At 40.3% G+C, this 19,445-nt stretch overlaps 1 protein-coding gene and 1 long non-coding RNA gene across 5 annotated transcripts; one reads left to right on the forward strand and one right to left on the reverse strand.

Moving 5' to 3' along the window:
• Nucleotides 1–85: 85 nt before the first annotated feature.
• HPS3 (HPS3, biogenesis of lysosomal organelles complex 2 subunit 1) lies at nt 86–18,856 on the reverse strand. Of its 3 annotated transcripts, XM_017835416.1 has the most exons (17): nt 18,576–18,855; nt 17,317–17,811; nt 15,890–16,076; nt 14,813–14,898; nt 13,554–13,746; nt 13,223–13,304; nt 11,308–11,462; nt 9,851–9,959; nt 9,460–9,641; nt 8,946–9,123; nt 8,088–8,318; nt 6,110–6,295; nt 4,756–4,944; nt 4,108–4,215; nt 3,538–3,744; nt 2,185–2,275; nt 86–1,042 (listed from the first exon to the last, which is right to left on the reverse strand). In XM_017835416.1, the coding sequence occupies exons 1-17, from the start codon at nt 18,796–18,798 to the stop codon at nt 915–917; spliced, it is 3,030 nt and encodes a 1,009-aa protein (XP_017690905.1). In that variant the 5' UTR covers nt 18,799–18,855; the 3' UTR covers nt 86–914. The 3 variants fall into 3 exon arrangements, with proteins under 3 accessions (XP_017690905.1, XP_017690908.1, XP_017690906.1); XM_017835419.1 differs by lacking the exons at nt 86–1,042; nt 2,185–2,275 and having other exon boundaries at nt 3,653–3,744; nt 4,097–4,215; nt 18,576–18,856; XM_017835417.1 differs by lacking the exons at nt 86–1,042; nt 2,185–2,275; nt 3,538–3,744 and adding an exon at nt 3,968–4,033 and having other exon boundaries at nt 18,576–18,856.
• On the forward strand, nt 4,952–17,688 carry LOC108507448. Of its 2 annotated transcripts, none has more exons than XR_001878137.1 (3): nt 4,952–6,119; nt 6,206–6,322; nt 17,577–17,688. It is a non-coding gene; the product is annotated as an uncharacterized LOC108507448 (long non-coding RNA). The 2 variants fall into 2 exon arrangements; XR_001878136.1 differs by lacking the exon at nt 17,577–17,688 and adding an exon at nt 11,221–11,443.
• Nucleotides 18,857–19,445: the final 589 nt, after the last annotated feature.

Raw genomic sequence — 19,445 nt, forward strand, 5'->3', positions numbered from 1 at the left:
GGTCTTTAGATGATTTATATGGTTATGGGATCATGGGAATCATTGTATTTTTGGTAGATTTTTCAAAAAACCCAAACGACATTCATAAGAAAGTCATAAACATTGTGACAGTTTATTATGACTGAATTCCAGCTCTGAAGGAACAGAAGTCTGCTTTCTGTTCACAAGACAGACATCAGTATATACATGCACAAGTACCCCAGATGCTTACCAAACCACTAGAAGAAATAAAAGTTTTCGGCTGGATTTATGGCCTAGTGATACTTCAAATACTTTTCTACTAACTGAAGACAACAGAAGAAAGAAAACTAAAACCAGCAAGCAAGCAGTAGTCTCTATCTTCCACCTCTGTTTCTCCTGGATTTATGGCCTCTTCTTGTGAATTGCTAAATGAAAACATTTTCAGTGTAACACTCGCATGGGTATGTCCTTAGGATGACAGAGCAGCTGACTGATTTTGCCAGCTGGAATTCAAGGGAATGAATTCCAGCATTGCAAAATGAAGGCAGTAGGGCCCAATTCCACTTGGAAGAGTAAGGTACTTACTTTTACTCATACAGGTAGACACATGCCTGAGCCTGAACTCCCTAGGTCAGTGATCCAACTAATACAGATTTGAGACTGACTTCCTGCTTTACTTTCAGTGAACACCGTATGTCCAGTTGTACTGTACAGTATTTTCCAGTTGCCTTGTCACCATGGTTAGCTTCAAAACAGTTACTTTACCTCAGATGACAGTTGTCCTTCAGTAGTTGATGTAAGATTTCAATGAAGAAGTAAGATGATTTATGTGAGGGCAGTCCCACAGTACCTTTTATGCAGCTCTGCTGTTTGTTTCATTTGCTTCTTTGTTTCGTTTGCTTTTTTATTCCAGCACATTCTTTGTATTTGAGTGGATAGTAGACTTCATTGTTTTAGGTCAGCAGCTTCCTCTGGCTGCAGTGAAGAACATGTGGCAGGAAAAATGCTGCAGTTCCATCCTCTGGTAGAAGACTGACAAAATCCCTTAGTTCCAATTCCATTGCAACAACTGATAAAGTTTCTGCTCGGAGCAGGGGGGAAAAATCTTATTTAGGTATTTTGAGTTTAGAACAAAGAAACAAAAAAAGTCATCAACAATGTAATTATGAACTGAAGTCATCAAATTATCTAAATATTGCAAGTGGAATGAAATTTGAGACATACCCGTTTGGATACAAATACAACTATAGGAAATCTCAAAAGTGAACTGAAATTCTGACTTAAATTAAAACCATACCTCTGTCTTGACTCATCAAGTCTACACATGGCACTAATGCTAATGAATGTCTGATCTAGTACTTCACATGTTTTGTATGAAATGCAAAGGAAGCCCTGGAAATCTTTTTAGTACCCTAACTCAGCACTATCTGTAAAACTGGATGTTTTGCAAGCAGCTTCTCAGACCAAGCTGTTTAATATGTTCTTAAGCGATTACAGGACAGTTATTGCATGAAAAAAATTCCAAAGAAAAACTGCTGGCACCAGAAACTAGAACTTTATGATAGAGCACGGCAACCCGTGCAGCACAATGCAACCCCTTGATGCTGTTTTTCTCAGGCATTCCATTGGCATACTTTTAACAATGTATGTGCTTTATTCAACATGCTTAATTTGTCAAAACAAACACACTGGCCCCTCAGCTATACACAGTATTATTAACTTCCTACAAACCTGTAACAATAGGACTACATAACTACTAAGGTGGATTTCTCTACTTCTAGTAATAACACACTGTGGTTTTTTCAGTCTATGACCTAATCATCAATACATACTTAAGCCTCCCCTGTGTTAACAGCCTGTTACCTAAGAACGATATAATCACTTAGCCTAGAAAAAACAAGAAACAATCACAGATGGCTCTGTTTAGTAAGGTTTTTTACTGGTGTCTATTCTTGATCCATACAGAAACAGTATGATTACAACAAGTAACTGCTTTCCATACAAAAGGAATGCCGTGATTTTTATCTGAGGGTACAGTGCATACATTGCACAATCTCTTGCTAATGACCAGAAAGACTGCTAAACTGTATTGGCTTTAGCTGGAGAAAAAGGTCCCCTTTTCTTCCAAATTACCACATCAGTTGTCCTTAGTCTGAACAGTTATTAAGACTGTTAGCTGACATACAAAGGCTTCTGGAGTTGAGTTGCAAACAACGGATTTACCTTTGAGTGCTGAAATGAGAACAGGGCAGTCATTTCCCATAAGTCTAGTTCTCTTGCAAAGTTCAGGAAGCAGCTTGTTCCACCACAGAGCCTAAATCCACAAAAATCCACAGCAAAAGTATAAATCAACAAGGACTGCAATTAAGAGTATGAAAGAGCTGCTAAAAATACAGATCAGTCACGATGAACTTAATGCCAGGAATGCAGTGATTTTGCATATATTGTATTTTTCCATCTTAAGTGCAACCTTTTTCTGCTCAAAAATCTTCACACAGTGCCCTTTATACCTCTATAGACAAAAGTTTAGAAGACAAAAGTCACTGGCAAGACCGATGCAGTCAGAGAATTTATTTTTTTCCCTCTGAACAGCTCCAGGCAAAGTGGTAAACAGCATTACTATAAGAACATTGCTCTGTCTCCTGACCTCATCTGTCTACTCCCAACAGCTATAGCAGTGAATAAGGTTTTGTGTACAATTTTGTTGATAAGAATACAGTGAAGAGAAGGGATTTCTTTCCTCCTTTGAACTTGGTAACTTTTCTTTCACTTGCTCTCAGATTCAGTACTGCAACCTCACATTCAAATCTAATGTGGAAACAATCAAAGAACCTGCTTTCAGATCTGAATAAAAAGTTCAGATCTAGTTTTAAACAGAGTTCTAGTACATCCATCTAGTAGAGGATCACCTTTACTGACTCTGGTCAGTAAAGCTGTGTACAATTAATTGAGCAGCTGTGATTGGCAATGGAAGTAAACTCCTGTACTCCTAGAACACTGGAATAATACCAATTCCAACATTAAAACTGTATAGAAGCCTAACAGGAAAATGGGACATAAAGACATAATCGTTCCACTAGTGCATCAGTACCAGTCTGATGTTATAAGGTCAGAAGATGTCACTAGAACACAGGAAGAGCATCATTTAAGTGTGATTTTCTTTGAAGGACCATGTTCTCCTATCAGTTAGCTTATCAGTAAGATTTCACCTATAAGCACTGCCAATTTAGAACACCAATTAGTGAGAAACAAGGTAGTTTTTCATTTACAGTGGAAAAAACCATATTACTCTCCCTTTTCTGAGACAGTCTGCCATTTGAAAAGACTGTGCTTTAAATTTACTATAATGAATACAGTAAGTGACAGAAGAAAGTGGAGGAAAAAATACTCCACTAAAATCAGCAGGGACTGAGTTAACAAATTAAAACACCAAGCAAGAGGTTCAATGCGAGCTAAGCCATTTACTTTGTCTGAAAGCTGGGCTGTGATCCATCCAGAGTCCATCTGTCCACAACAGCATTTTAGTTAGGAAAAAACCCCAAAAGACAGTGAACAACTTTACTGAAAGTAGCACACCTGCTTGTCCCCTGTGAGCTCCTGCTGAGCGTAGAGCACGGCTGCCCCAGGACACCTCGGCAGGAGCTGCTCCAGGGCCTCCTCGTGCCTGCCCAGCCGGGTACTGCAGAGCACACGGACGGCCAGGCCCACAGCGTCAGCCTCTGCCAGCGGCTCCAGGACAGGCAGAGCTGAAGCCACATTGATTGACTGACTGCATAAAAGAGACTGAAGACAAGAACAAAACGTATTGTTTGGATTTAAGATAAACTTTGCAAAAAATGCTAGCTATAACCTTAGAACGGAAGCCCTTACTTGTCAGAATAATTCTAAAATAATACTTCCCTTAATAAATGTTGCTGAAAATTGAGAAAACAAGTTTAGAGAGGATGCAAATCTAAATATCATTGTTACCAACAGATCTCCTTAGTATTTTTTCTTCCATGGTTTCAATTGGCCTTTTACTTCAACTTGGATAACTTAGGGGGGAAGGAGGAGAAGAGTCTGCTGGAGAAAACTGTTAATACATATATGAATATTTGCAGAATGACTCTAAGTTGTAAGCAGTAAGAGTTAATACCTGTTTCATACCTGTAGTCTTGAGATGTCTTCATGGTAATCTTTATCAGATGAACATCCCGTTGACATTATGGAAGTCACCCATGGGAAAATCAACCCAAAATGATTACAGGAATTTATCTATACAGGAAAGAATCAAATTGCAATAAAAGAAACATTTCTGTTAGTGATGGTTCCATGTGAAACTCTCCACAAGTGAAGAAAATCTTAATCTCAAATAGTGTAACTTAGAAGAGCAGCTACACTTTCTTCTGGTTCATGAAACTTAGTAACAAATAAACTGGAAACTTTTATTCAGTTCTGTATTTCAGCTTTCCCATTCATAATTCTTTAAAATTCATCATTCACACAATTTTCTCATTCAGTAAGCTTTGTGAAATTGCAAACACTCCACCTGACACATTCTCATTTCTCATTTTAGCCCTTACTTCTATCCAGAGCTGAGATTCCTGTTGGAAGTATATTTGCAAATGTCCCCAAGGAGTAGGACTGCCCTGAGCTAGCAATACCAATCTGTAACTGCACACTACCTTATTTCCTTTCAGTCTTGCTTCTTTTAACAGATAAACTGTCCAGAATTAAAACAGTAAGGATGGTATTTGGACAGATTTTGGAGGAACACTGCAGTCCTAAAACCTCCCCTGAGTGGTTACCACTCACCAGATCCTCTGTTGTTTTTAACGGCTTAGTCTCAGGAAGTTGCTTCTTTGATATCCTCCAAACATACTGAGAAGTAACCCTCAACAAGAGCTCCTGAAGTATTTCTTCCTGAGAGCACACTACAAGAAGAGCTTCCCAGAAGTCCACCAAGAGCTGAGGAATAGTGTTTTCACTATTACTACACAACATCTAAGAACAAAAATGACAGAAGACAGCAAGTTAACACAGACTATGGTGATTATTAGTAATAGAAATTAGAAGAAACAGGAGGAAGAGTTTTTACTTTTAGAAGCAGAATTTTCATTCCTTTTTTATCCTGTGATTCTACATAATACACTGCTAGGCAAAGTGAAAAGTTCATGGAATGATTTTAAGGTAATCAATTCTAAACAAGAGATTTGATTTCTTCTTCAAGATTTACTCCACTGCCAGAAATGTCACCACCACCATCAACAAATATTTACAGATTGCTAATTTGGAGGATTTTATATATGCCAAGCAGGTGTCTTCAAAAGAGGACTATAGAGGCCATGATGAGAGATGCTGTGTAGCTCAGCTGGGTATCATGGCAGGACCCACAAGGGAGATGTTTTAACGTGTGCTGTGTCAGCAAAAAGGACTTTTATTTGGTATCCAAATGGTTCTAAACAACAACACTTGTTCTAATTTGAACTTTATGACTTGCTATTTTTGATACAGGTCTTTCACAGTAACAGGTATAGTAAGACTGCAACATACCTACATTGAAGAACACGTTTTAACCCAAGTAAGTTATTCATTGAAGAGAAAAGAAAAAAAGGTTTGTCTAATTCCCAGTTAAAAGAAAGCAAACTTCAGGGATGCTAGAAAAACTATTCTGTTAATATTTCTTCTCATAAACTGCAGAGACACATTTTTCTTTCAGGAATTTATGAAGAACATCAGAACATTATATACCTTCATATTTAAGTCTGATTCTTTAGAATTATGTTTTAATCCCAATGATTTCTTCAAAAGGAGCTTATGGAATTAATTTATCTACATTCTGTTAAATTTCATTAGCCTTAGGAAGCTCAGTCACTAGGAAGCCATTGAAAGACCACTGAGATCAGAATATTCTCCATTCAAATGACAGGGTAAAAACAAAGAACTTAATGAATTTTGGTGGTGGTGGTGGTGGGGTTTGCATCATTTAACCAGTATTTCTTTCCAGAAGGTCCAGTTTCTGACTCTGTAATCATCTATCATGACTGGAATATAACCCTCTTTCTGAAGAAGTGCTGAAATATGAGTGAAGGAGCAGCTGAGCCTGCTTTTCTTACCAATAACATCACTATGACAAAAACAGAAGCAAAAAAAATGATCACAGGCCAACCTTGAAAAAGGTATCTGCTTCTTCCAATTCAATTTTTCTGTTCTCATGTAAAGCCACAGTGGCAGCGACGAGTAAACCAGGCTGCGTCTCCTTCAGGTGAACAGCAAACTCAGTTGGCATAACAATTCCTCCCCTGCGCTGCCTCAAGAGTTGTGGTTGCCCAGTGAAGCCACAAGCCAGCATTGTCTACAAACATAATCAGATACAAATCAGGTAAGGAATTCAATACATACATGATTCAACCCAATGAACTCAGTATTTCCTCAGGCAGTGAAGTTTAGATAGAGAAATGAAGGAAAGTCAGGGGAAGAAAACAAATCTTTTTTCATAGAGTAACTCTTCAGAAACCGAGCTCCAAACTGCACGAACACTCCAAAACAACTCCTTGTGCCTGAACACTGAAAGTAACATGCTGTTGAAAGCTGGAGTTACTGTGCACATGTGAAAGTTGAATTTTGCAAAGAAATCCAAGACATTCAATACACATGGTGCTTTGAAAAATCACTGGCTGAATTTCCAATAGACTACTTTGCTAAATTAGTGTAAATTACTTTGCTAAAGTATGATTTTCATTTTGAAAATACCCCAGTAACAACAATCAAAATGTGCTGCACTTTGTGCAATAGTAAGTTGTTTCTGGGTATGTGAGTGCTTTTGAAGGTAACCATAACAAGGTGCTATTCCCACTTTAAAGACAGCGGAGAAATGATGCCTAAGAAAATTAAATTAATTACACAAATATAAGGCAGACCTAGGAGGAAAATTCAGATTTCACCCTGCTATGAATACAAACTATTTTTCCTTTCTTTAGTTTTCTAAAAGTGTTAGTTTCTTCTACTTTGAAACAAAATGATTCTTTAAAGGTGAACTGCAATAAAACCTATTTAATATGATCAGATTAAAAAGAAAGAAAGAAAACCCAACCAAACAACCCAACACCCAAATCTCAGCCACTTTCTATATATAAATTCTGTTCTATTCTATAAATAACAACCATGCAGTGGAATGTGTATGTTTGCTCACAACATGGCAATTTCATATGATCACACTGCAAAAGCAGATGATGCCGAATATAATTTTTGAAAGAGCTTCCCACAGTTCCCACCTTGCAATTCAAAACCTGCTGATTTTAAAAGCTCTCCAGGACTTCTTCCACCAAAGCACAGTATCTAACTTTGGAACAGCTATCCATGTATTTCAGAAGTTTTTAGACTTCCAATATCTCACTCTAAGAAAAGGTCTGTATTTCAAGCTCTGTCATCTTTGAATATTCCACAGTCCTGATCAACCTTACCAAGAAGTACTTTACAGACTGATCTCAGTCTAAAACCACATGTGAACATCTATGGCAGAGACAGCTCCACTGATATTTCCCTCCCCACTGATGGGGAATTCTTATTTTGATAGCACTGAAGTAGATTCTGATCTGGTCTTAGTAAGGGTTAAGTGCTTTGATGACACATAAGAAACATGTGAACTTGTATACTGAAATTTCAGTTTGTGTGCACAATGGATGAATATCCTGCTTCACCAGCAATTTTATAACGCCTGTTTCCATAAGATGGTGTTTTCATGGGTGTATCACATATTGATTTCAGGTGTAGGGGTGTAGAGATGCTACTATACAACCCTATACTGCTATACAAGCCAGGCAGCTGAAGAGCACTGGCTCTGCAGAGCTTGTTACCTCCCAGTAAACAGTATTTAATTTATCAAGAATTAAGAGCTTCCAAACTTTTACTTGTTTGGTAAGGCTTTGCCAAGACAATACCCTACCTGCAGGGTACACTGTATAGTCCCAGTGTGTGCCAGCCCTCCATTCTACTGCCATTGCACACATTCAGTGGAGCCTACAAAGCACATCAGGAGGAAGAGGAGTCACTGAAAGTTTCTTTTACTGTAAAATGCAACTACAAGTCAAACACCTGACCTGGGCTTTGGCAAAGTGCGAATAGCTCATGCTCTCAGCATACTTTACCTCCTTATAGGAGTCCATCTCATGTTCATACATTATCAGGTCTCCCATTTTCAGAGCCAAAAAAGCCTTAGTAAGTGTCAGGACCACTGATGGCATCATCTTTTCTACTTTCTGAAGATACTTCACAGCTGTCAAAGGACACACGTTTCTCATGCAGGGGCTGCAAAGGATATGAGGCAGCTGCACGGGGTCAGCGAGATAGAATATCTGGAGAATTTTATTTCCTGATTCCTATTGAAATAAAAGCCATTTGACAGTTTAGACATTTTCAGGTATACAGTCTACTATTGCATATGAAAGTAGTGCAGTTTTGTTGTTGTTTTGGTGGCCTTTTTTTTAAAACAGACAAGTACAGCTTAGCTATCAAATCACAGTGCCTCTCCTGCCTCTCTCCTCCCTACTAATAAAAATAAAGGATCACTAACTGGTAGTGATTAAACCCATATTCTGGGGTGCTAGGAGAACCCCACAGTGAATTCTTTTTACCAAACTGTACAATTTGGCAATGTTCAAAGAAACAGTTTGTTTTGCTACAGAAATGGGAGATGAAAGAAATTTGAGGCAGAGCTTTCCTAAACCAGAAGTGTCTCTGTGTGCAAGTGGGAAACAGATCACTACCAACATGCATCATGATAGCCAAATCCATAATAGGTTGCTTGAAATCAGCCCAAAGCCTCACAAGTGCTGCTTGCTATTTTTTCAGTGAAAATGGGAAAATAAAAATAATGTGAAAAAGAATAACTGTAAAACTAAATAAGCAGCTCATCACTTTCAATGAGAATTTGATTAAAATTGGATACACAGTTCTTAAAATCAGAACTAAATCAACAGATTACAAAAAACCCAACTTGTTTCTACCTTGCTTAATTCTTCGTTCAAGTCTTCATTAAGAGAGTGAGTTAAGTAAAATATAAGCCCTTTCTCATATGTCTGTATTTCATCACCTTCTGAAACTAGTCTCTTTAAAACTTCAGTCATGGATAAACCTGACATTCTGTAGTATGGCAAAGCAAGGTGGTAATCCTTTGTGTCAAATCTGTAAGCAACAGAGAAAGGAAAAAATTAACAAAGCAACTGAGGGCAACACTTTTGCCATCACTCTTGGTAAGAACTAGAACAATACATCAAACAAAGTCACACACACATCAGTTATCTGCATATTCATAGTTCATGGTTGCATTCTGTGTTTAATGACAGTAAAGACAACCAGACACTGAAGAGATGACCAGATTAAGCTGGTTTTGTAAAACACAGAGACTTATATTACATACGTAATGCTAATGTAAAACAGCAAAGAATTATGGATTTTCATTTTAAGGTTACTTTAGTGGAAACACAGCTCACCTATACCACTTCAACATCTAAAACATACCTGCTGTAGCAGTCTCCTAAGAATGCACAACTTTCTCTGAACGCTCTTAGAAGTTCTTCTTTCTCATCTGATTTAAGGAAATGAGGGTCCATTATAGCTGCTCGGATCAGTAAGTGAGCCTCACTTAAAAGATGGATGCAGCTCTCAGTTTTAACATTTTCGTAAGTTCTACTATAATCTACCTAGAACAGACACAGGATATACTTGAGCTACTGGCAAAAATTAAGAATATACAGGAGCAATTCTAATGAGGAAAGCAGCCATTTGAAATAGGATTACAGGCTGTACGTGAGAAATACATTACATTATATTCAGCAATAGCATGCATCAGAGATTAATTAACAGTACTTATTTTAGTTAGCAAACAACAAAAGCAGGAGTTGGGCAATACCATTTCTCTGTAAAGCTGAATGGTTGAAACAGTGTTTATAATATATAAATTCCAACCAGGCTCTGACTCAGAATTTGTTCTGGATTTGATGCTGTCAGCCTTTCTGGAACTAGAGAGGAGGAAAAGAGTTGAGTTGTCAGTATTGAAATAAACACTATGCAGACAAAACACCACTGCTCATTTGATAATTCAAATGCATAATTAGGTATGTTTGCAGACTAGTAAATGTTGGAGAGTTAAGCTGTGAATTTAGGTCATAACAGCTAATAACAAAATAGGGATAGGCATGTTCATACACCAGGAACATCATCAGAACTGTATACTACATCATCTCCAGTGCTTAACACCAGGTAGTGTCAGGTACTTACAGGAATCATAGAATCATCAAATGGCTTGGCTTGGAAGGGACCTTAAAGGTCATCGAGTTCCACCCCCCCCTGTCATGATGGATGCCACCCACTGGAACAGGTCAGACTGCCCAGGGCCCCATCAAACCTGACCTTGACTGTTTAAGTACTTTAAATTAGCTAAAGTGTTTATGTACATTCTGTAAGGACTTACTGCATGTTTGCCCCTGCGGCTCTATCAAAGTGTTTGCCAAGATATTGTGTAAAGAAATATCTAGGTCTGTAATGCCCAGAAAAACACCGCAGGAAAACACAGACTCTTTTTGTTCTGCTTTTTGGTTTTAACTGTTCTGGGATATTTACGTCTTTATTTTCAAATTATGGTATTTTGAATAGGCATTCTCCCTGATGGACTTAACCTTATCTTCTCCTGAATAATGTCTGCTCTAGGCTTTAAGAAATACTGGTTCACATAACTGCTTCAGTCAACTATAGCTGTCCCACTCTTGTTAATTAACTTGAACTGACTTTAATAAATGTGGGTTCTGAATAGCTGTTTAGAATAGCTCCTTAGATGTTTTATGAAAAGCCCTCAAAAAAGAAGGGGAATAGCAGTTCCCATGGAAATTGGTAAAAAGTAACATATGCCGCTGGCTACATCCATGCTACAAGAGTAACTTGAGCCAAAGTCTGATCTAACTTTTGTCATGGATAACTGTAGTGATATTCATAACTTTTCTTGTAAAGAACCCCAAAGATAAGACATTTTCATTCTGTGCTACAGCACATTTTGTAACCTGTAGCTTTGGTACTCTACATAGTATTTTTGTTTCTCAAGACAAATATTTTTTCTTCTCTGGCTAAATTCTTAGTAATGTTATTTTAACATTTTGTTGATTTCAGGCATCTGTGATCCTTCTCTCATTTCTTCTGCATCAGTTAATATAATAGAATTAAAAAAAAAAGCTTGATTTCTGTTCTCATTCACTAAGAATGGAATTATTTCAAACACTTTTTCCACAGAGGAACCACTCCAACTGTAATACCCACAAATTCAGCACTGTACACAGAGCTGTAAGTACCATCTCCCTAAAAGACACAAATCCTTACAGCATCCTTCTTGTAGGCTTTCTTCTTTCAGTAATATCTTCTGTGTCTGCCTTAGTCAAAAGAATTATATGGTTTTTGAAATGACAGATGGCTCTTGGTCCTATAAAAAGCTGCATTCTTAATGTGCAGACATCCAGTGTAACAGGTGGACAAGCCTATAAAGGAAAGGGGTTGTTTTGTCATTTCAGTTAGTATGTACTTTGAGTCTTTAAATAAATCAGGGAAAAAACTAACCTTTGTACAATGATCTGACATTAAAAACATTCCCTGGCTTTCCTAACTTTGAGTGCTTCACTTAAACAAGAATAAAACTACTCATAAAAGCATGACAAGAAATATTTAACAATGAGTAAAAAAATAAATAAATTATTTCCCTCTTCAAAGCTACTACAGTTTTAGCTATATGTCTTATAATAATGCAGCCTGAGCCACATGTCTGATGTGGGAAACTTAATCCCAAATAGTCTGAATTTGACCAAGTTGTAAAAGACTGCCTGGTTATAAAACTCTTGATTTCAGTTGCTTATAAAAAGCAATTACAGATAGAAGTATTATATTTGCTTGCCTATTGTTACATTACATATCCCATATTATATCTCCAATTTGTTCAATATACACCTTTCAGGTAAAACTTACCCTATTACACTGGACTAAAAATTGAAAAATGCAACCTCATTTGCACAGAAATATTCTAAATTTACAGCTTTAAAAAGATAAAATACTACATTTACAAATTAACATACACAGTGAAGCAAGACAACACAGTATTATATGTGTAACTTGGTTTTTGAAGACACCTCAACATTTCTTGTAAAAGGTGGAGGCCTGCAGGGGTGACCTAGAGACTCTAAACTGCCCTGGGCTAGTTAGAACCAGAACCAGAACCAGGCAGCTCTTAAACTGGTGTAAAAAAACAGCAGGAAAAATAATAAGAGCAAATAATAAAAATAACCATCATCATCCTCACACTTCAAACTCCTGGAGCCCTGTGGCACTGGAGCCCATGGAGGATCTGCAGCCTGTGGACAGCAAGCTGCAGCACAGACATCCGTGTGAGACTGCAGCCTGCACATCCCTCCAAACCTCCTCTGGAGGCAGCATTTGGCTGACTGGAGAAACTGTGATGGACTTGAATGTAACCCACAGTGAAAACACAGAAAGCTGAGACTGGAGAATGGACAGGGCAGATTGTGTCACATGTTTGTATTAGTTATCTAGTACCTCTCTGGAGAGCAGAGAAGACGTGTTTGGCTCTTGAAAATTTTATAAAACTTCTGCTGTCCTATGGATTCTTTATGTCTGCTGCCTGCATGCTCAACAGAAATCCTTAAATGCTAACATAAAATACACCTCAATCTACCTTTCCTACTATGCTTATTAATGTGTATCACAACCTTTACAATTCAATTGATTTTTACTGATAAGCCATTTAAGGAAGGGGAAAATTTAGACCTCCAAGGATCAAAAGCCCTCCTCCTAAAAAGCATGCCCTAAGTATGTGGTAGCAGACTTGTTTGATTGTCTACACTCCTCCTGCAAAAACTGGTTTTTCAAGGACACCTGAGAGAGAGAAACATCATCAGCTACAATAAGGGAAAACTCTGCACCCTTCGTTCAGTTTTATACGGAAAAGCATGGAATTTAGCTTAAAAAAGAAGTGATTTTATAGCTTTTGATGTTTTTGAAAACATTCTACTCATGGTCTAGAATTTAAGATGGCAATAACAGATTGTTTCATTGAGACATCTGTAGACCATCAAAATACAATATGCCATAGATAGAAGTAAAATATTAATTTTTGATGTCACTTCATTGGTTCAGCCAATAGAAACTAAGAGGATTTCAAAAGGAAACAAAGTCAGTTAAGTGCCATACCACTACCCCAACAGTTTTAGTGAGATAACAAGAGGTGCACCTTCACAGTCGTATCAATATAGGGATCCTCATCACGAGCTGCTGCTGCACTGCATCTCACTGTGAAACACTGCAGGTTCTCACTAGAGGGAAATATGAAAATGCAACAATGAAGGAAAGAAATTAAGACTTGCAAAAATCAAGTAGCCAGAGAATCAGCTCTTTTTCCTTTGAAGGGCTTTGAAGCCTAAGCAGGAGGGCCCACTGGACTAACATATAAGTCTGCCCAGAGATTTCCAGACTATGAAGGATGTATCAGAGGGGAAAAAAAAAAAAGGGCAGCAGCATAGAGAAACACAGTAATAGTATCAGCAAAATCATAAACTTAGTACCTTGTAATGACGTGCAGGAACTGTGGAGTAAGGACTGCCTGCTCTGACTTCTCCGAATACTGATAAGTAGAAATTACTTCTACTACCTTCCCAATAGAGTAGAGATATCCAACATGAGGTAAAGAGAAAAAGCAAAAGAGACTCAGTAGTTCTCTCTTGTTCTCAGTTTCCTCACAGGCTGTCAAAGAGCTTCCTAGATGTAACAATAAGAAAGACATTTTATATACTTCATAAATCCAAACCTGGCAATTCCATTGCAACCCTAATGCCTAAAAGATACTATCAAACCTGCCCAAGTTTCAGACTGGTTTTGTTAGTAGCTAGTAAAAAGAACTATATGAAGTTATTAGAGAAAGACCAAGGGAGGGCCACTAAGATGTGAAAGGCCTAGAGGGGAAGCCATACGAGGAGTCGCTGAGGTTACTTGCTTTGTTCAGCCTGGACGAGTCTGGTGGGAGACCTAATAGCAGTCTACATGCAGTTCCTAAGGGAATGGCCTGAAGTTGTGTCTGGGGAGGTTTAGGTCGAACATCAGGAAAAGGTTCTTCCCCCAGAGGGTGGGTGGGCACTGACCAGGCTCCCCAGGGCAGTGGGCACGGCCCCAAGGCTGCCAGAGCTCAAGGAGTGGTTGGACAATGCTCTCAGGGACAGGGTGGGGTTGTTGGGGTGTCTGTGCAGGGCCAGGAGTTGGATTCAATGATCCCTGTGGGTCCCTTCCAACTTTGCATATTCTATGATTCTATCCGACTGCTAACATGCAGCATTAAATTCTTCCATGGGTCTTTTGGGGCTTGAGCTAGTGAACCCCTAAAGTTTGCATTCATCCCTTCCCTTTCAATTAAAGCCTGTCAGAAAGGTAACCTGTATCTTAAGGTTTACTACCCTGATTTCCTCTGTGGGCTAATGAGTAGCAGTCTAGTACCTTAAAACACTGAGGATAATTTTATTAATGCAATGTAAAGAGTGACTGTTTTGCAACACAAAATTAATCTGTAGAGAACTGATAAAAGCTGATTTAGTCTTTCTCCTTTGGTGTGATGAATTGGTATTTTAGTTCAAGGTTTATGCGGAACTTGGAGAAATTTAAAGACTTTTTTTTAACAGAAGCTCAGTTTAAATCATGGAAAAGGGAGGAAAGATCTGAATTTGAAAAACAAATCATACAGAAACAGTGTACAAAAAAGGAAATACAAGTAAGCTCCTTCCTTTCCCAGTCTCCTATGATACAGCCCATTGTGCCTTCGCAGGTAGCCGTTTACCTGTCTGATATACAGGGAGCAGTTGAACAGAATGCAACTTCGTCTCTTCACAAAACCCAAACGGTGACTGGTCGGGTGTAAAACGTCTAGAGAAAAAAATCCAGAACAACAACATGGGACCACAGTGAGAGATTATGATGATCTACTTTGGACAAGTAAACGGCACTGGTTAGAACAGGCATAGCTCATGTTTTAACAATCAACAACAATTCACACTCCTACTAGCAATGCCATTAGCATAGCGATGCCAAGAAGCACAGGGCACAGCTAGATACAACTATCTTGAGTTCCTGCAACCAGAATCCTCTTTCTTTGCTTGTCTGCAAGATGCATGTCAAAGTTTGAGATCACTGGAAGACATGCTGCAATTGATTTGGACCTCAATTTAAGCTTTTTTTCAACCCCTTTCTTTTTATTCCACTGAACTGTATGTAACGTCATGTCATCTCCAATCCTACTTTTCTTTCCTATTACGTGTCATCCTTTTCCCTGCTTTGCTTTGGAATTCACTGCTGGACTGTGACATCAATTCTTCCTCGGTCTTTGATAAAAACGTTAATAGAAGAGGAAGACTAAATCAGCTTCCTGAGAAGGGGACCTGGAGAGGGAGATGCTGAGCTCTTCTCCCTGGGATCCTGGGACAGGACACCTGGGAAGGGCTCAAAGCTGTGCTAGGGGAGTTTCAGTGACATGAGGAAGCATTTTCTTACCAAGAGAGTGGTGAAACACTGGAAAAGGCTTCCTACAGAGGTGGTCAATGCTCCAGGCCTGTGATTGTTTAAGAGGCATTTGGACTGTGCCTTTAGTACTACGCTTTACCAGTAGCTCAGCTCAGAAGTGGTCAGGCGGTTGGACTAGATGATTATTGCAGATCCCTTCTAAGTGAAATATTCCAATATATTTAAAAAAGGGCTTTCTTTGGTATCCCATTATTTCCTCAGTTCAAAAGAAACCCTGACCCTTATAAAAACCCCAAAAGTCAAAATACCAGTTTTCTTTCAAAAAGACATAATCCACAACTCATTTTGGTTTCTTGTAGTAAATTAACCCATAAAGGGGAAAATACATTTGTAATACCTGAAAAGCAGATACCGCACTTGGAAGCACTTTGTGTCTTCAGTGGGTAACTCTGTGGATTCCAGTGTGATGGGTATCTCACATAGCTTACTTTCTTCCCCAAGCAGTTCCACTGGCTTCTGACATATGATGAACTCATCTAATTCAAGCTGCAAAGTATGTGTTGAAGGGCTTTCATCTTTCACACCTGAACAATGAAAATGTTATCTTAATTGTTCAAACCATTCCATTCAGCACTAAGAAACTGGTATGACACAGTATCAACTAAATACTCCAATAACAGCTACTTAGCTAGCGTTTGCTTCCTCAAACCATGAGATTTTGAAAACAGCCATGCTAGAAGACAAGAACAATTCCTTAATTGCCTCAGCAGTCTGAATACCTAGCAGTCAAGAGTTTTGAAAAAACTCCCCATGTAAACTGTTCATTAGAAAGCAAGTCCAAAGCAACTTGTGCTGCAAATGATTGGTCATAAAAATTTGTTGTCTTTTGGCTGGAGAAGTTTTGAGAAGGAAAAGGCAGCAATCACAGAAAGCTGTGTTCTCTTAAACTCAACTTCTGGAAAGCAAATCCTAACAACACTCAGAGAGAAACTGGAACTTTTCTATCTAGTTTTTAGTAATAAAAACAACTAGGGGTAGAATGCCATGATCTGAGAAAAGATCCATCTTCACTCAGTGAAGAACATTCCATTTATATTTTCCCTATGACAAGTCTTATTTACCTTTTAATCTTTTTGTAGGTGCAGATTCCATTTCTAAAAGACCATCCTTCTAAGTTTCTTTAATTATAAGCTAAGGACTTTCCTAAAGTTTGTTGGTGTTCACCTGATATGTATACTTTTGGAAAGGTGGGAACTTATAATTGATTACATATGGATTGATTTCTTGCAATATACAGGAATGAAACCTACTGAGTACATCTATTTCTGGGATTTCTAGGATTTTAAGGCAAGCTCCTGAATAAGGAAAAAGCCTGAAGCAGGAGAATTTGCTTGATTATGCAGGTTCTGAGCCTACTAACAGTTACAAAAGTACACAGGCATTGCCACAGAAACACTCTTAAATGTGTGCCTGGTTATTTAGGCAGTGACACTGACAGAATAATTTTTCTGAACATAGCACACTGAACTACTACCACTTTAGTTTGGCCCATGGTAGCATGCCAAAACAGGGACCTAATTCTCTATCTGTAGAGGCTGCACTATCCTGAAAGTGTGCAGAATGATGGCATATTCATTTGAATTGTTACCTCCAAGTGCAGGTTGGTACAACTTTTCATGCCCTAGAACATTCAGCTGACAGTCATAGGATGATCTAGAAATATGTGCTGAAGGGCAAAGACCTTGTTTGAGCCTACTTTCAGAATAACAGGAATCAGTGAGCAGATTCTTGAAGATACAAAAAAAAAATTATTTCTGCACTTACCTCCATCCACAGTCTTTTCTGGTGCACTGACTCCCTGAGCACATTGCTCTGTGCTGTCTGCACTTTGCTGGACCAGTTCCAGTTTCAGGATTAGAACGTCCAGCTCTGTTGTTATGGCTATGTGTCTGGCACAAAATGCAACTTCAGCAGGAATGAGATTATCAATGTGCAAAATTAAGGAGCGTTCAAAATCTAACACAGTCAAATTCTGGTTTATGACCAGGTATTTCAAACAGAATATGACTAGTTTATTCTTGCAGCCCACAAGAAGATCTCCATTTACGGGACAACATGAAATGCACAGTGGAGGGTCTGAAAGTGGCATTTCAACAACTGACATCTGTTCTTTCAAGGTTTCACTGTATGATTCTTCCATCTTGTGACCAACCATCCGAACGCACACACGAGAGCTCCCTGCAGACATACATCTCCAGTTCGTATATGCTCTTAGGAAAGTTGCTTTGCTTTTTTCTTCAATTGTCACCAGATAGTCTCCTTAAAAGAAAGCAGTGATACTGATATATCATTACGGAATAGATGACAATTTTTGAGCTCTTTACCTTCTGTAGTTCATTACAAAGAACATCTTAAAGTCTTAACTCATACATAAAATTCCAAAACCAGTTTTCACCAATTTTCCTCTAAATTAAATACAAAGTGCAACTTTTTTTTGCTAGGTGGCACACACTTAACATACCATTAAAAAAAAGGACTTATACATCTAGGTCCAGAATAACTCGTAAGTGAATCCACTATATGAGTTGTATTTGCAGACCAAGCCCGCCTCCTCCCCCCCGCCCGCGTCCCCAGTGCCGTTTTGTTCTCTACAGACCAGGGAAAGCAATAGTCTAACAGAACAGCTGTGGGATTGGCTGGAACGACCACCCGCCCCGTGCTCTGAAAACAAAATCCCAGTAAAACAAAAGCCGGGGAGGGAGCACTGTCCCTACCCTGGGCGGACGCAGACGGCAAACAAAGGGAGACGCGGCCCGCGCCCTCCCCACCGGCCCCAGGCCCGGCCCGCGGGCCAGCCCGCTCCAGCCGCCGCGCCCGACCGACCCGGGCGGAGGGAGGAGCGGGTGGGAGCGCCAGGCCCTCCTCCCGCGGCGGGACCCGAGCGGCGCCGCTCGCCGGCCTCCGCTCCCGGCCTCGCTGCCCCCCGCCCGGCGGGGTCTCAGGGCCTCTTCCCGCACTCGAGCCGGACACGTCCCGGCCTCCCCAGCCGCGCACCCCCGGAGCCGGCGGCCGCCGGGACTGACCTGCCGAGCTGTGCGCCATGCGCAGCACGGGCCCCAGGGTGGCGAAGGAGCCCAGGGGCTCGCAGCGGCCCTGGTCGCGCACGGCGAACACCTCTACCCTGCAGCTGGCCGCCGTGCTGGCCACGAACAGCACGTCCTGGCCGCAGCAGAAGTGCGCCGGCTCCTGCTTACAGGGCACTACTCGCTGCGACCCGAACGGGTGGAGGTTGTAAAGCTGCACCATGGTCCCGCGGTAGCGGAGTGCGCCCCGGAGGCCTCTCGGGGCGGTGCCTGCACTTCCGCGGCGGCAGAGCGGGCAGAGCCACCTCCCCCGGCGGGTTGCGGGGCCGGCTCCGCCGGCAGCGTGCGGCTGCCCCGGGGCAGCTGGCCTGGCACGAGGGGCTCTGTGGCCTTAGTGCGGCTCCGCTGCTGTGTGAGCACTCCCGGGCATGCTCTGCCATCGCAGAGCAGCGCCGTGCACTGAAGGAACTCCCGAGTGGGAGGGTAAGTTGGAAGCGATCCTCAAGGTGAGATGGGACTGGGAACGGTGGCTCAGGAGTTGTTTGGGTCGGAGGTGCGCGTGCGGAGCGGATTTGCCGTGAGCGTGGCTCGGAACAGCCGCCGCCGACGAGCAACGAGCGTAACGTCCCAGAGTGCTGAGACCGGGCATCTTGCAGTCTCCCAGATACAAACACAAATACTTTTTTGTATTTAAATGCAGCAGTTCTTTCTTCATAACTCCATACGCTCTGCATACACTACATGCTCCACGGATACTAGTTACAAATACTTCTGAAAAAAAATCACTTCTGGTATCTTTAGTATGTGTTGCCCCTTTTCTCTCTCCTGGTTTTATAGAACACGTAGGCAAGAAAAAACCCCTAAAATGTA

This window comes from Lepidothrix coronata, unplaced genomic scaffold (genome assembly GCF_001604755.1).
Source record: "Lepidothrix coronata isolate B3197 unplaced genomic scaffold, Lepidothrix_coronata-1.0 Scaffold256, whole genome shotgun sequence".
Lineage (NCBI taxonomy): Eukaryota > Metazoa > Chordata > Aves > Passeriformes > Pipridae > Lepidothrix > Lepidothrix coronata.